This window comes from Oncorhynchus clarkii, chromosome 17, assembly GCF_045791955.1.
Source record: "Oncorhynchus clarkii lewisi isolate Uvic-CL-2024 chromosome 17, UVic_Ocla_1.0, whole genome shotgun sequence".
Taxonomy (NCBI): domain Eukaryota; kingdom Metazoa; phylum Chordata; class Actinopteri; order Salmoniformes; family Salmonidae; genus Oncorhynchus; species Oncorhynchus clarkii.
The window spans coordinates 68,834,476-68,849,365 of record NC_092163.1 but is presented as its reverse complement, the minus strand read 5'-3'; the positions used below and the strand labels follow the sequence as shown (position 1 = coordinate 68,849,365).

The 14,890-nt window shown below is 44.3% G+C and overlaps 1 protein-coding gene across 1 annotated transcript in view; it reads right to left on the bottom strand.

The window, feature by feature from the left end:
- Positions 1–795: 795 nt before the first annotated feature.
- The window catches only part of LOC139371322 (ski oncogene-like), a 51,139-nt gene continuing 37,044 nt past the window's right edge, over positions 796–14,890 (bottom strand). Inside the window, exons 2-7 of the mRNA XM_071111645.1 lie at positions 5,709–5,822; positions 5,214–5,317; positions 4,741–5,009; positions 3,530–3,813; positions 3,142–3,372; positions 796–3,002 (exon numbers count right to left, since the gene is read on the bottom strand). Coding sequence (XP_070967746.1) covers positions 2,832–3,002; positions 3,142–3,372; positions 3,530–3,813; positions 4,741–5,009; positions 5,214–5,317; positions 5,709–5,822 — 1,173 coding nt within the window. The 3' untranslated portion in view covers positions 796–2,831. The remainder of the gene's footprint in view (positions 3,003–3,141; positions 3,373–3,529; positions 3,814–4,740; positions 5,010–5,213; positions 5,318–5,708; positions 5,823–14,890) is intronic.

Here is a 14,890-nt window from a genome sequence, read left to right as displayed (position 1 = left end):
GTAGTGTATTTAAAGTTTTAAAAGGCTTCTGAAGTTTGTAATTTCCACCTTGAACACCTTTTGCTCCAACATTGACTCATTGATTGGATCTACTGTAAAGGCTTATCAACAGTTGACTTTGTCTTTAAAAGTGAACTGGCTTCCATTAGGACCTCATGTCCCATGGGCCGTGACATGTTTTTTTGTATAGTATGTATGTTTTGTATTGTAATGTTGAGCATGACAGTAAGAGCAGGTAACCTTCCTCAGCGATCTGGAGTAGAGAGAGACGTGCTGCCCGCTCGTTTGATCACTCAGTATAATCTCCAAGGATTGTCTGCAGTCCATACCCATCATCTATGCAAGTTACCTGCATTTTCCCTCTGTTTTGATGGGAACCCACAGATTGTTGGTGGTAATTGAAAGTGAAATAATATTCAGCGCCTTGACTTTTTCCACATTTTGTTGTGTTACAGCCTGAATTGAAAGCAGATTAAATGGAGATGTTTTGGTCACTGGCCTGCACACAATACAACAATGTCAAAGTGGAATTATGTTTTTAGAAACGTTTACAAATGAATAAAAAATGGAAATCTGAAATGATTGGCTTGTTGATTGTCTTATGTTTGTTTCTGCATACTGTATGTGTGTGTGTTTTTGTCTGAGCATTAATTGTTTGTGCATTTTGTCCCATATCCACAGAGGACAAAGAAGTTACATATTGCGCCTTTAAATTGTCCCTGTTTCTTAGATATGAATACTTTTACACTTTGTGTAACTCACTGACAGTAGTAAAATATAAAACACACCATTGAATATGGTTGATTTGATTTTTAATGGGTATTATACAGGTTTTCCAAGGAAAAAATCTACACTGAAACAAGCGGCAAAAACAAACCCCACTTACAAACCAAAACTACAACAAGAGCATAAACACAATGTATAATGTTATTACATTGTACCCAACAGTTATTCAGTGGGGAGATAATAATAGTAACTGGTACATGAGACATAACAGTATTTTCTTCTACAATACATAAGAGAGCACCTAGGAATGAAACCCAGAGAAGTTGTAATATTTATCCTAATTGGAGCTTTAGCATTGGGAAACCTGATAAAGGAATTGATGCTGAAATATCGTCTTCAGGTTTCTATTTTGGTACACACTTAACGATACATCAAAAAATATATATTTTCTGAAAATTCTCATTGAAGAAAGAAAATAAAGAGGACATTTTAAATGTTCTCTCTCTGTTTTTGTCTCCATCTGACAAAGATCACTGATCGGTCAATTAGCAATCTTTCCTCTTCTTTTCTCTACCCATAATCCATTGTAATAAATGCACATTGCTTTCAGATGATATTGAAGGGGAACAATAATGAAACTAGAATATCAACATTTCAAATATAGTTTCTATTGGTTTCAAGTATGAGTCAAAATGATATTCATATGCAATTTAGGTGTGAAGCCCTATTGACAAAAATATAATTCACAATATCATCCTTAAACGTTGTATTTACACAAGAGGTCATTAAATGATGTTGTTCAATTCTATGTTCATGTTCATTTGTGAGTTGAAAAACATAAGAGGGAGTTAAATGCACAATGCAATTTTATTTTTAAAAAGTGCAATTACTTTTAGTAAAGTAAAAAAATATATCCATATTTTGTATATGTAGAAATGTTGTTCATATAAACAGCACATGTTGCTTTTTCAAAGAGCCCTAAAACCAGTGACTAAAAATGTATGCTGCTTATAATTGACAAGCAGGAAATGATTTCAGAATATAAATTATTTTACAGTACTCGATACAAAATCAGAAATACCTAAATTCACCAAAGATCAAGCTTTATCAAAGGTGTTTTGTGTGGGCGGAACTCCATTCCATGTACAAGCACAGTTAAACACTTGTCACATGGTTTGGTTTCATACACAATATACTGTATCTCAAAACAACTAAAAAAACAAACCATATTAAGCTGTATAACGATTGTAAAAAGTAACACTTTCATAAAATATTTAAGATGAGAACAAACGGTGTCTGGAACTGATTCCAGACCACACAATCCCAAATACTTCAGGCTTTAAATACAAGAACACAAATACACACGGTAGAGAAGCTGGTATACATAGGCCAATATGTTTGTATGTGAATGTGTAAATATGTATGTGAGCGTTGCCTGTAGGATAGCAGTGCTGCTCAGGCAACATTTCCTGTACAACATCAAAATGAAAACATTAGAATGAAGCAAACTGATCGGTTGAATGAAGTAAATAGTGGTCATCTGGTGTCCATTGATTTCAGTGGTTTGTAATACCTTAAAGTGTACCGAGATTGTGTGGCACATGCAAGAGTTACATCTGCAGCTGTCATTTCATGAAAACAATCACTCCTCTTTTATATTCAAGTAACATTATGTAGCTCTATTTCTACATTTTTAAATAGCTTATACCAAAATAAAATCCTTAAAAAGCTTCAGGAATCTGACTGAGGGCTCTAAAGTCACTTGTGAGGTGTCTTCTATGTAGTGTATTTCTTATCATCTGTAGGCTGTATGTCATGCGTATTCATGCTTCTATCCAGTTCACCCTATGAAGCTCATATATTATTATAATAATGTCCATTTCTCTCCTATCAGTAACCATATCAGTAATCAGAAGATGTATTTTTCATACTATGAAAACATCTTGACTTTGCTCCAAAAAAACATCTTTAATTGACTGAATTTCTTTCCCTTAACAAGAGGCGCAATTCAGTCTGTATCCATCTTCTTGCTTTACGTCTCTGACTCCAGTCCACTGCATGCATCTTTAGAATCCATTGGGGTGTTATGTCTGTGTGTCTCTGTGTTAGTGTGTTGGGGGTTTCATGGCGTTGTCCTGTGGGCCTCCCAGCTGAGCCTGCAGGTCCTTGACCACCCTCTCCAGGCTCTGCCGCGCCTCCCTCTCCTGCTGCAGCTCCTCTCTCAGCTGCTCTCGGTCCGCCTCAGCCTGATGCAGCTGTACCTGCAGCTCTTTAATCTGGAAAGGAACATACACATCAGTCAGGGAGCATATACAATGACTCAATTACAGTTAATTGTGTATGTGTGTGTGTGTGATTCTTTAAGTATGATATCCTAAGAGTATATATGCTATTTCATTAGGATCTTGGTCTTACCTGTGTGGAGTACTTGGATCGCAGGCGTTCAGCTTCACAGCCTTTGTCGCAGACCCGTAACTGTATCTCTCTCTCCAGCTCTCTTTTCAGATGGCCACGGGACTCGTCAGCCTCCCTCATCTTCCTGTCCCACTCCATATGCAGGTGATCTATCTCTTTCCTCAGATTGTGCTTGGCCTCGATGGCCTCTCGAAGACGTCCCTTCTTGGACACCTTCACAAACTCCAGCTCCTGTGGGGGAATAAAAAAAAAGATATATATGAAAACAGTTATTTTATGTGTAGAAACATAATCTTTAAGACACCTACAGATTTTCTCTACACATAAAGAAACTGTTTTCCTTTTTGTGCCAAAGGGGGCCATTTTGGATCTTGAGTGTGAGGTTTACCTGCTGAAGACTAAGTTTGGCCTGCAGAGCAACCCCCAATTTCTCTTCCTGCTTCACTCTCATTTGAATAATCTCTTGCAGGAACTTCTCCCTGGCCTCCTTGGAGTCCATGCATCCATACAGGGTCTGTCTCAGCGTGTCCAGCTCTGGGCATGACGGTTCCCCTGGTAATACCAGCCGGACTGGGCCCTCCAGAGGCCTCACGGTGGTCTGGGGGGTCAGGGTCTGGTACACACTGGAACAGGCAGAGGGAGGGGATGCCAAGGAGGGGACCAATGTTGGGTCTGACAGATAGAAAAATTAAACATTATGTTAAAGATCCAATGTAGCCATTTTACCTCAATATAAAATCATTTCTGGGTAATAATTAAGTATCTTACTGTGATTGCATTAAATCAAAATGGTCAGAAGGAAACAAAATAGCTTAAATAGCAAAGAGCAATTTCTCAAGTAAGAATTTACTAGTGTAACCGATGTGAAATGGCTAGCTAGTAAGCGGGGTGCGCGCTAATAGCGGTTCAATCGGTGACGTCACTCGCTCTGAGACCTTGAAGTAGTTGTTTCCCTTCCTCTACAAGGGCCGTGGGTTTTGTGGAGCTATTGGTAACGATGCTTCAAGGGTGGCTGTTTTCAATGTGTGCAGAAGTTTCCTGGTTCGTGCCCAGGTAGGGGCGAGGAGAGGGACTGTCTGGGAGTGGTCTGAGTGGGGACAGGAAAACTGAAAACTAGCTGTTATCGGCAGAGATGTTTGGAACTCTCTTTCTTATTGGTCTATTAACTAATCACCAGGCAGGTCGAAACTCCATCCTTCAAAAACAGGCTGAAATTACATCTATTACACGAAAATGGTATTAACATAACTTTCACAATTTCATAGTATTATTCCAACCTCATATTGTGGAAATATATATAGAACAGAGGAAATCACATTTTTGACTGCACTGGGCCTTTCATAGCGGGAAGCCTAAAAAATGTATTGGAGCAGCAGCGACATCTGCTGTTAAGCAAGTTGAGATGGCCCTCTGTGCTCTGTGCTGCGCAGACCAACCACTAGATGGTGCTTTGTGACAGGGATCAGGCCATCTAACCATAGCCTTCTTCCAGTAGTATTAGCGCGGGTTAGGTTGCCTGTCCTTGAGAGTTGGAGTAATTTGTGTCACGGTGCCCTATTTCTCCTACCGAATGTCTGAACAACAGTGTGTCATACTCACAGTCATCACAGTCGTCCACCTCGATCTCCCTGTCAGTCTCCATGTCCTCCACACCGTTGGCTGTGTTATTAGTGTTGGTGTTGATGTGGACAGGTCTGGGACCAGGCTGGGAGTCTCCACACTGTGGTGCTGGTCTGGAGCTGATGTGCTGGTCTCCCCTGGCTAGAGCCTGACTGTGGCCCACAGGGGCCTGCTCCTCTCTCTGGTAGGTCAACAAAGCTGGGGCCACATTTGACACTACAGACGTGTCTATGTTTTTGTGGATGAATCTGTTATGACAAGAAAATACAAGTGACCTTAATTACTGTATTTCAACAATATAAAGTAAGGGATCATAGCAGCGGACAATGTAGTTATTGGTCCTCATTATATTGTAATCCCTTAGGAATGTTACGGCCAAACACTCCTTTAGTGTGGTGTGGTGAAATGGATGAGTGAAACTATGACAACATGACTGTCTGTCTCTGACTGACCTCTCATTGTGACCAGTAGACTTCTCCTCCCCAGCAGATGGACTTCTGGACGACCAGGGCCGGAAGGCTGACGACCTCTGTTTCAGCGGGACCCGTTTCAGATCCTGACAAAATATAGAATTCATATAGAATACAGTGAAATGGGGAATTTGAAAAACTTAATTTGTGAAATGGGGAATTTGAAAAACTTAATTTGATCACTTTTAAAAAATTGGAATTTACCTGCACAGCAGGATATGGTTTAAAAAAGGCTTCTAAAGTTTGTAATTTCCACTTAAAAATGTCAGACTTCATTTTCCATAATGAAAAATGTATCAACCCCAACAAAAAAAATGCACATTAATTATAATCCAAATAATAATTCAAATGTCCTGTTGCTGCAGGATTATTTTCAGAAAACAGACTCACATTAAGATCCTACATCTGTAGGATCCCCTGACCTTGGAAAAAAAAAATCACATTTCACACAAAAAGTGAAGAACAAGAACTACTAACCTTGTTCGCTGACTTTGATAGAGATTGTAACCAATCAGGTTGCTTCTCTTTGTCAGTTGATGGAGAGTGGAGTTTCACCAGTTTGGACTTTTTGGCTGGAACTGGACTGTGAGACTAGATAGAAAAGAGAAGGGCTATTAATTATCAACATCCACAGGAATCTCCTGGAGTAGTCTGCAATAGATTTCTTCATACTGTACAAATCCCCCATACATTCACATCATTTAGCAGTCACTCTTATCCAGAGCGACTTACAGAAGAAATGAGGATTAAGTGCCTTGCTCAAGGGAACATCAACACATTTTTCACCACGTCAGCTCGCGGATTCGAACCAGCATCCTTTTGGTTACTGGCCCAACACTTTAACACAATATCCTCTTCAGAGGTGTGTGATACTGAATATTATCTCAGTTGAGGTGTTTTCCAGAGAAAACATCCATGTGTCATACAACATTGGCTAGTGTGTGTGAGGGCAGCAGAATATGTGTCTATAAGAGGTCTGGCTGTGAATAGTGAGCTTGGGGCTCTGTTCTGTGTGTGTCTAGGCTGGGAGTAGCAGACAACCAGGCTGGTCTGGATGGCAGCCAGCAGAGCTACACCATACCGCATCATTAGGTGGAGTGGAGCTGCTCTCTGCTCTGTGTGGGAGAGAGGGCTGAGAAAACTATGAAGAGCAGAGTAATGGCGCTGGAATCTGACGGACAACTGGAGTAAAATGTTCTGCCAGTGCTGCTGCACCTCGGCACGGATCGTAGAGTCACGCAATGTTTCCCGCTTCACTCTGCTGAGCAAGATGATGCTCCTGTTAGGACAGACTACCTAACATAACATCTCTCTCTCTCTCTCTCTCTCTCTCTCTCTCTCTCACTGAGCAAAGGGGCCACACATAGCGGCATGTTTGGCCATGTGACAATGATCCAGGAAGAGGCGGTGTTGAAACAGGTTCTGTGCAGCACTGGGGCCCTGGCTCCAGTGGTGAGACAGAGTAATCTAGCCCCTACCCTCAGGTCTGCACTTGTCAGGATGAGGATATACTTACCTAGGCAGTGTGAGAGGTCTGCGTCAGGATGAGGATATGTTTACCTAGGCAGTGTGAGAGGTCTGCGTCAGGATGAGGATATGTTTACCTAGGCAGTGTGAGAGGTCTGCGATCACCTAGAGATGGAGCCGGAGGGGATGGCTGTCGTTTTACGGGCTTCTAACCAATCATGCTATTCTGTGGGGTTTTTCGTGGTGTTTGTAACTTTTTTTCTACATAATGTTTCTGCCACCGTCTCTTATGACCGAAAATAGCTTCTGGATATCAGGAATGCGATTACACACCTCGGACTGGACTAAGATTTTTTCTTTAATGAATCGGAGTGAAAGATTTACAGCTCCTCCCGGACCAGGCCCAAATCCCCATTATTCACATTAAAAGGAGACGCCAATACAGTGGGCGCAGATCTGGGTGCTTGGTGAGAATTAGTCGGCGAGTGGAAAATCTGCCTTCACCATCCGTCCTACTGGCAAACGTGCAATCACTGGAGAATTAACAGTGATTGCAAGACAGAACAGTAGAGTACCTCATGATAAGTTGTAGACCATACTATTCACCAAGAGTGTTTTCATCTATATTATTCGTAGCTGTATATTTACCAACACAAACCGATGCAGGCACTAAGACCGCACTCTACGAGCTGTATAAAGCCATAAACAAACAAGAGAATGCTCACCCAGAAGCGGCACTCCTCGTGGCCAGGGACTGAACTCCGTCCACAATCTGGCCATAATTATATCCTCCTGATTCCTGCTTACAAGCATAAACTCAAGCAGGGAGTACCAGTGACTCTCTCAACATGGAAATGGTCTCATGATGTGGATGCTAAGCTACAGGACTGTTTTGCTAGCACAGAAGGGAATATGTTCCAGGAATATGTTCATCTGATGTCATTGAGGAGTATACCACATCAGTCACCGGCTTCAGCATCTACGACGTCGTCCCCACTGTGACCGAACGTACATATCCCAGCCAGAACCCACGGATTACAGGCAAAATTAGCACTAAGCTAAAGGCTAGAGCTGCCGCTTCCAAGGAGCGGGACACTAATCCGGATGCTTTTAAGAACTCCCACTATGCCCTCAGATGAACCATCAAACAGGCAAAGCATCAATACAGGACTAAGATTGAATCCTTCTACACCGGCTCAGACACTCATCGGATGTGGCAGTGCTTGCAAACTATTACGGATTACAAAGGGAACCCAACCGCGAGCTGCCTAGTGACACAAGCCTACTAAAAGTGCTAAATGTCTTCTATGCTCGATTTGAGGCAAGCAACACTGAACCATGCATGAGAGCAGCAGCTGTTCCAGATGACTGTGTGATCACGCTCTCCGTAGCTGATGTGAGTAAGACCTTTAAACAGGTCAACATTCTCAGAGCATGAGCTGATCAACTGGCAAGTGTCTTCACTGACATTTTCTACCTCTCCCTGACGACTCTGTAATAACTACATGTTTCAAGTAGACCACCATAGGCCCTGTGCCCAAGAACACCAAGGTAACCTGCCTAAATGACTACCGCCCGTAGCACTCACGTCTGTAGCCATGAAGTGCTTTGAAAGGCTGGTCATGGCTCACATCAACACCATATTCCCAGAAACCCTAGACCCACTACAATTTGCATACCGCACCAACAGATCCACAGATGACGCAATCTCTATTGCACGGTACACTGCGCTTTCCCACCTGGACAAAAGGAACACCCATGTGAGAATTCTGTTCGTTGACTACAGCTCAGCGTTCAACACCATAGTGCCCTCAAAGCTCATCACTAAGCCAAGGACCATGGGACAAAACACCTCCCTATGCAACTGGATCCTGGACTTCCTGACGGGCCACCCCCCAGGTGGTAAGGGTAGACAACAACAGATCTGCCACGACAACTGCGTGGCCACGCACCCACAACTGCGTGGCCAGAACAACAACCTCTCCCTCAACGTGAGCAAGACAAAGGAGCTGATTGTGGATTACAGGAAAAGGGGGGCCAAAACCACCCCCATTCACATCAATGGGGCTGTAATGGAGTGTACACATCACTAACAAGCTATCATGGTCCAAACACACCAAGACAGTCGTGAAGAAGGCACGACAACACCTATTCCCCCTCAGGAGACTGAAAAGATTTGTCATGGGTCCTCAATCCTCAAAAAGCTATACCATCGAGAGCATCCTGGCTTTGTATGGCAACTGCTCAGCATTCGACCGCAAGGCGCTGCAGAATGTAGTGCGTACGGCCCAGTAAATCACTGTGGCCAAGCTCCCTGCCATCCAGGACCTCTATACCAGGTGGTGTCAGAGGAAGGCACTAAAAATGGTCAAGGACTCCAGCCATCCTAGTCATAGACTGTTCTCTCTGTTACCGCATGGCAAGCGGTACCAGAGTGCCAAGTCTAGGACCAAAAGGCTCCTTAACAGCTTCCATCCCCAAGCCATTAGACTGCTAAACAGTTAATCAGATGGCTACCCAGACAATTTACATTGACCCCCTTTTTACGCTGCTGCTAATATTTATCTTTAATGTTTATTATGTATGTATAGTCACTTTACCCCTACTACATGTACATATTACCTCAATTACCTTGACTAACCTGTTTATTGTCTATGTATAGTCACTTTACCCCTACCTACATGTACATATTACCTCAATTACCTTGACTAACCTGTTTATTATGTATGTATAGTCACTTTACCCCTACTACATGTACATATTACCTCAATTACCTTGACTAACCTGTTTATTATCTATGTATAGTCACTTTACCCCTACCTCCAAGTACATATTACCTCAATTACCTCGACTAACCTGTACCCCCGCACATTGACTCGGTACTGGTACCTCCTGTATATAGCCTCGTTATCGTTAATATTTTCTTACTTACTTAAAAACAAAATCTGCATTGTTTGTTAAGGGCTTGTAAGTCACCTGTTGTATTCGGCGCATGTGACAAATACATTTTGATTTGATTTGAGGATATGTTTACTTAGGCAGTGTGAGAGGTCTGCCTCAGGATGAGGATATGTTTACTTAGGCAGTGTGAGAGGTCTGCCTCAGGATGAGGATATGTTTACTTAGGCAGTGTGAGAGGTCTGCCTCAGGATGAGGATATGTTTACTTAGGCAGTGTGAGAGGTCTGCCTCAGGATGAGGATATGTTTACTTAGGCAGTGTGAGAGGTCTGCCTCAGGATGAGGATATGTTTACTTAGGCAGTGTGAGAGGTCTGCCTCAGGATGAGGATATGTTTACCTAGGCAGTGTGAGAGGTCTGCCTCAGGATGAGGATATGTTTACCTAGGCAGTGTGAGAGGTCTGCTTCAGGATGAGGATATGTTTACTTAGGCAGTGTGAGAGGTCTGCCTCAGGATGAGGATATGCTTACTTAGGCAGTGTGAGAGGTCTGCCTCAGGATGAGGATATGTTTACCTAGGCAGTGTGAGAGGTCTGCCTCAGGATGAGGATATGTTTACCTAGGCAGTGTGAGAGGTCTGCCTCAGGATGAGGATATGTTTACTTAGGCAGTGTGAGAGGTCTGCCTCAGGATGAGGATATGTTTACTTAGGCAGTGTGAGAGGTCTGCCTCAGGATGAGGATATGTTTACTTAGGCAGTGTGAGAGGTCTGCCTCAGGATGAGGATATGTTTACCTAGGCAGTGTGAGAGGTCTGCCTCAGGATGAGGATATGTTTACCTAGGCAGTGTGAGAGGTCTGCCTCAGGATGAGGATATGTTTACTTAGGCAGTGTGAGAGGTCTGCCTCAGGATGAGGATATGTTTACCTAGGCAGTGTGAGAGGTCTGCCTCAGGATGAGGATATGTTTACCTCCGTGTTGTGTCGTGCCTATGAACAGCCCTTAGCCGTGTTATATTGAGCATATACCACAGCTCCTCGGGCCTTATTGCTTAAATATACAGGGGATGTATCATAAAAGTATATACAACATAGGTGTGAATGGAAAATACGCTACATGAACATGAACAGAAGTATGTGGACACCTGCTTGTCAAACATCTCATTCCAAAATCATGGGCATTAATATGGAGTTGGTCCCCCTTTTTCCGCTATAACAGCCTCCACTCTTCTGGGAAGGCTTTCGACTAGAAACATTGCTGTGGGGACTTGCTTCCATTCAGCCAAACCCAGATTCGTCCGTCGGACTGTCAGATGGTGAAGCGTGATTCATCACTCCAGAGAACGTGTTTCCACTGCTCTAGAATCCAATGGTGGCGAGCTTTACACCACTCCAGCCGACGCTTGGCATTGAGCATGGTGATCTTAGGCTTGTGTGCGGCTGTTCGGCCATGGAAACCCATTTCATGAAGCTCCCGACGAACAGTTATTGTGCTGACATTGCTTCCAGAGGCAGTTTGGAACTCGGTAGTGAGTGATTCATTCGAGGACAGACGTTTTTTTGCGCTTCAGCACTTGCCGGTCCAGTTCTGTGTCCTACCACTTCGTGGCTGAGCCATTGTTACACCTAGCAGGGCTAAAATTTGAGAAAGTGACTTGTTGGAAAGGTGGCATCTTATGAAGGTGGCACGTTGAAAGTCCCTGAGCTCTTCAGTAAGGCCATTCTTCTAACAATGTTTGTCTATGGAGATTGCATGGCTGTGTGTTGATTTTCTACACCTGTCAGCAACGGGTGTGGTTGAAATAGCTGAATCCACTCATTTCAAGGGGTGTCCACATTCATTTGTATATATAGTGTATACTCTACTATGTTATATTGAAAGTTTTAATAACGTGTAGAGGAGAAAGATAAATTGCCCGTGGTACCGACTGACAGCTTTGGCGTTAATAAATCCTGTGTCACAGTTCTGATGAGTCTGTGGTTCTAGCAATGTAACACAAGGGGGAGCACAGGGGGTTGGTGGCACATTAATTAGGGAGGACGGGCTCGTGGTAATGACTAGAGCGGAATGATTGGAATGATATCAAATACTGTACATGAAACACATGGTTTGATGCCATTCCATTTGCTCAGTTCCAGCCATTATTATGAGCCGTCCTCCCCTCAGCAGCCTCCACTGACGGGGAGGAAGTTGTCGGTCAGGTCTCACACTGCACTGACTGCCTCAGTCTAGTGTACGACGGCACTCAAGACTAAAACATGACACAAAACCTTGTCATTTCTAGCTGTGCCTCTGGCCCATAAAGCTATAATCACACAGCAGTTGTGTTATCACAAGGCCCAAGTGCATACGGCATGACTGTGGTTGTCTGGACACTCATCTCATGTCTCCCTCCCTGACTCACATATGTCTGTTTCCTCTCTAAATGTCTAACCACACACACACACACACACACACACACACACACACACACACACACACACACACACACACACACACACACACACACACACACACACACACACACACACACACACACACACACACACACACAGTCAGAAGCAGACATTGAGGTTAATTTTCAGGGGCATTTAACCCAGACCTCTAGCTGACTCCACGATGACTCGACCTCTCACCTGCTTGTGGTTTTCTAAGAAGCGAGGAGTGGTGAAACCGGAGTCTGTAATTACTGCCATTGCTGTTGTTTTCCCAACAAAAGCTTTCTGTCTGGTACTATTTCTACCCTGAGGTTTGCAGCTCCAGGAAGACGTAGAGCCTCAGACATCATAGAGCCAGAAAACAGACCCTCCCAGTTACCACAAGGGACCTGCTGGCTAAATCTGACACTGATCTCACAGGAGAGAAGCCACATAGGCTTTACTCAGCACCACATAACAGCCATAACCAGACCACACAGACACAGCATCACAGCCATAACCAGACCACACAGACACAGCATCACATCCATAACCAGACCACACAGACACAGCATCACAGCCATAACCAGACCACACAGACACAGCACCACAGCCATAACCAGATCACACAGACACAGCACCACAGCCATAACCAGATCACACAGACACAGCACCACAGCCATAACCAGATCACACAGACACAGCATCACAGCCATAACCAGATCACACAGACACAGCATCACAGCCACAACCAGACCACACAGACACAGGATACTGGCCATAACCAGATCACACAGACACAGCCATAACCAGACCACACAGACACAGCATCACAGCCATAACCAGACCACACAGACACAGCATCACAGCCATAACCAGATCACACAGACACAGCATCACAGCCACAACCAGACCACACAGACACAGGATACCGGCCATAACCAGATCACACAGACACAGCCATAACCAGACCACACAGACACAGCATCACAGCCATAACCAGACCACACCAGACACAGCATCACAGCCATAACCAGACCACACAGACACAGCATCACAGCCATAACCAGACCACACAGACACAGCATCACAGCCATAACCAGACCACACAGACACAGCATCACAGCCATAACCAGACCACACAGACACAGCACCACAGCCATAACCAGATCACACAGACACAGCATCACAGCCATAACCAGACCACACAGACACAGCATCACAGCCATAACCAGACCACACAGACACAGCCATAACCAGACCACACAGACACAGCATCACAGCCATAACCAGACCACACAGACACAGCATCACAACCATAACCAGATCACACAGACACAGCATCATAGCCATAACCAGACCACACAGACACAGCCATAACCAGACCACACAGACACAGCATCACAGCCATAACCAGACCACACAGACACAGCCATAACCAGATCACACAGACACAGCATCACAGCCATAACCAGACCACACAGACACAGCCATAACCAGACCACACAGACAGCATCACAGCCATAACCAGACCAGACAGACACAGCATCACAGCCATAACACTTTCTTCATATATCCTCCTAGCCTGGCTGCACACCACATGCCATGACTACATTACCCTCACTGTGCTCCAATGCAATCCTACACTACCCAGCAAGGCCCCTCTTAGAAGGTAGTGAGTGAAAGAGGGAAAGAGTGAGAGAGATAAAAATGGAGGGGGAGACTTCCTCTCTGGAGTTTGCTTTGGCGAGGGCCCCTATGGGAACGGAGTAGTGAGTGCGAGGGAGGGGAGGGCTAGGGGAGGGGAGCGGGACCACAGAGGGAGCACTGAGCTGGAGGAATGTATACTTGAAGGCCAAGTACAGCCTCCTCTTAAAGAGTCCATTCAAGCATTGCCCTTTTCAACTGGCTATTGTAGGATATTTATTTGACGAACCATAATGAGGGACTAAACAGGGCCGAACAGTGCCCAGGGCAAACCAGACATGCTTTATCTGGTAATTACAGTCATATTATGGTGTGGTAATACTGTGATAAACTCCCTGAGAAAATGTCCACCTGGGCAAATCCTCCTTACAGCACGATAACTGTCAACAGACACATAAACAACATGTATTGTGGACTATCTGACCGTTAGAATGGTATACACCAATATGTTGGAGCGTGATAGGAGATGGGAATGTTGTTTTAGTTCATTTGACATGATGGACTTGGTTTATTAATACAAATACAGTCCCAATCAACAAATTACTTTAGTGTCATGGTAAAATACAAACTCCGGTTGAGAACTGTAGAATGCTCCAACAACTCAAAAATATCTAGGTTAAATTGAAAGTACAATGTGGGTACGATGAATTACATTTCATCAGTCCCGGTTAATCCTTCAGTTATTTGCTGAAGCACAAGATAGAATTTCAAATGAAATGATCTAAAAACAAAACACGAGGACGTTTCCTCAGCTGAACTTCCCCGGGCTTCCGTCACACAAAACTACAGCATGCTGGATGATAGCATAGCATTATGTACACAGCAACAACACACAACAGTTTCACCTTTCAGACTCCTCCCGCTACTAAACCCCTCACTGTAATCCTTGGATCTGAGTGTGCTTAGTAGGGTGCTGTCTCATTCAAGGGCACACCAACTGGCACAGCTCACCCGGGAAACAACTTTAGTGGGCAGTGAATGAGTGAGCAGAGGTCTGGGGTGGGTGGTCCCGGGGAAGCCTATGGGCCTCTATTCAGTGCTTTATTCTGTGCTGGGCTTAGCTGACTGGTGTCGGACTTACAGCTGGGCTGGGCTTAGCTGACTGGTGTCGGACTTACAGCTGGGCTGGGCTTAGCTGACTGGTGTCGGACTTACAGCTGGGCTGGGCT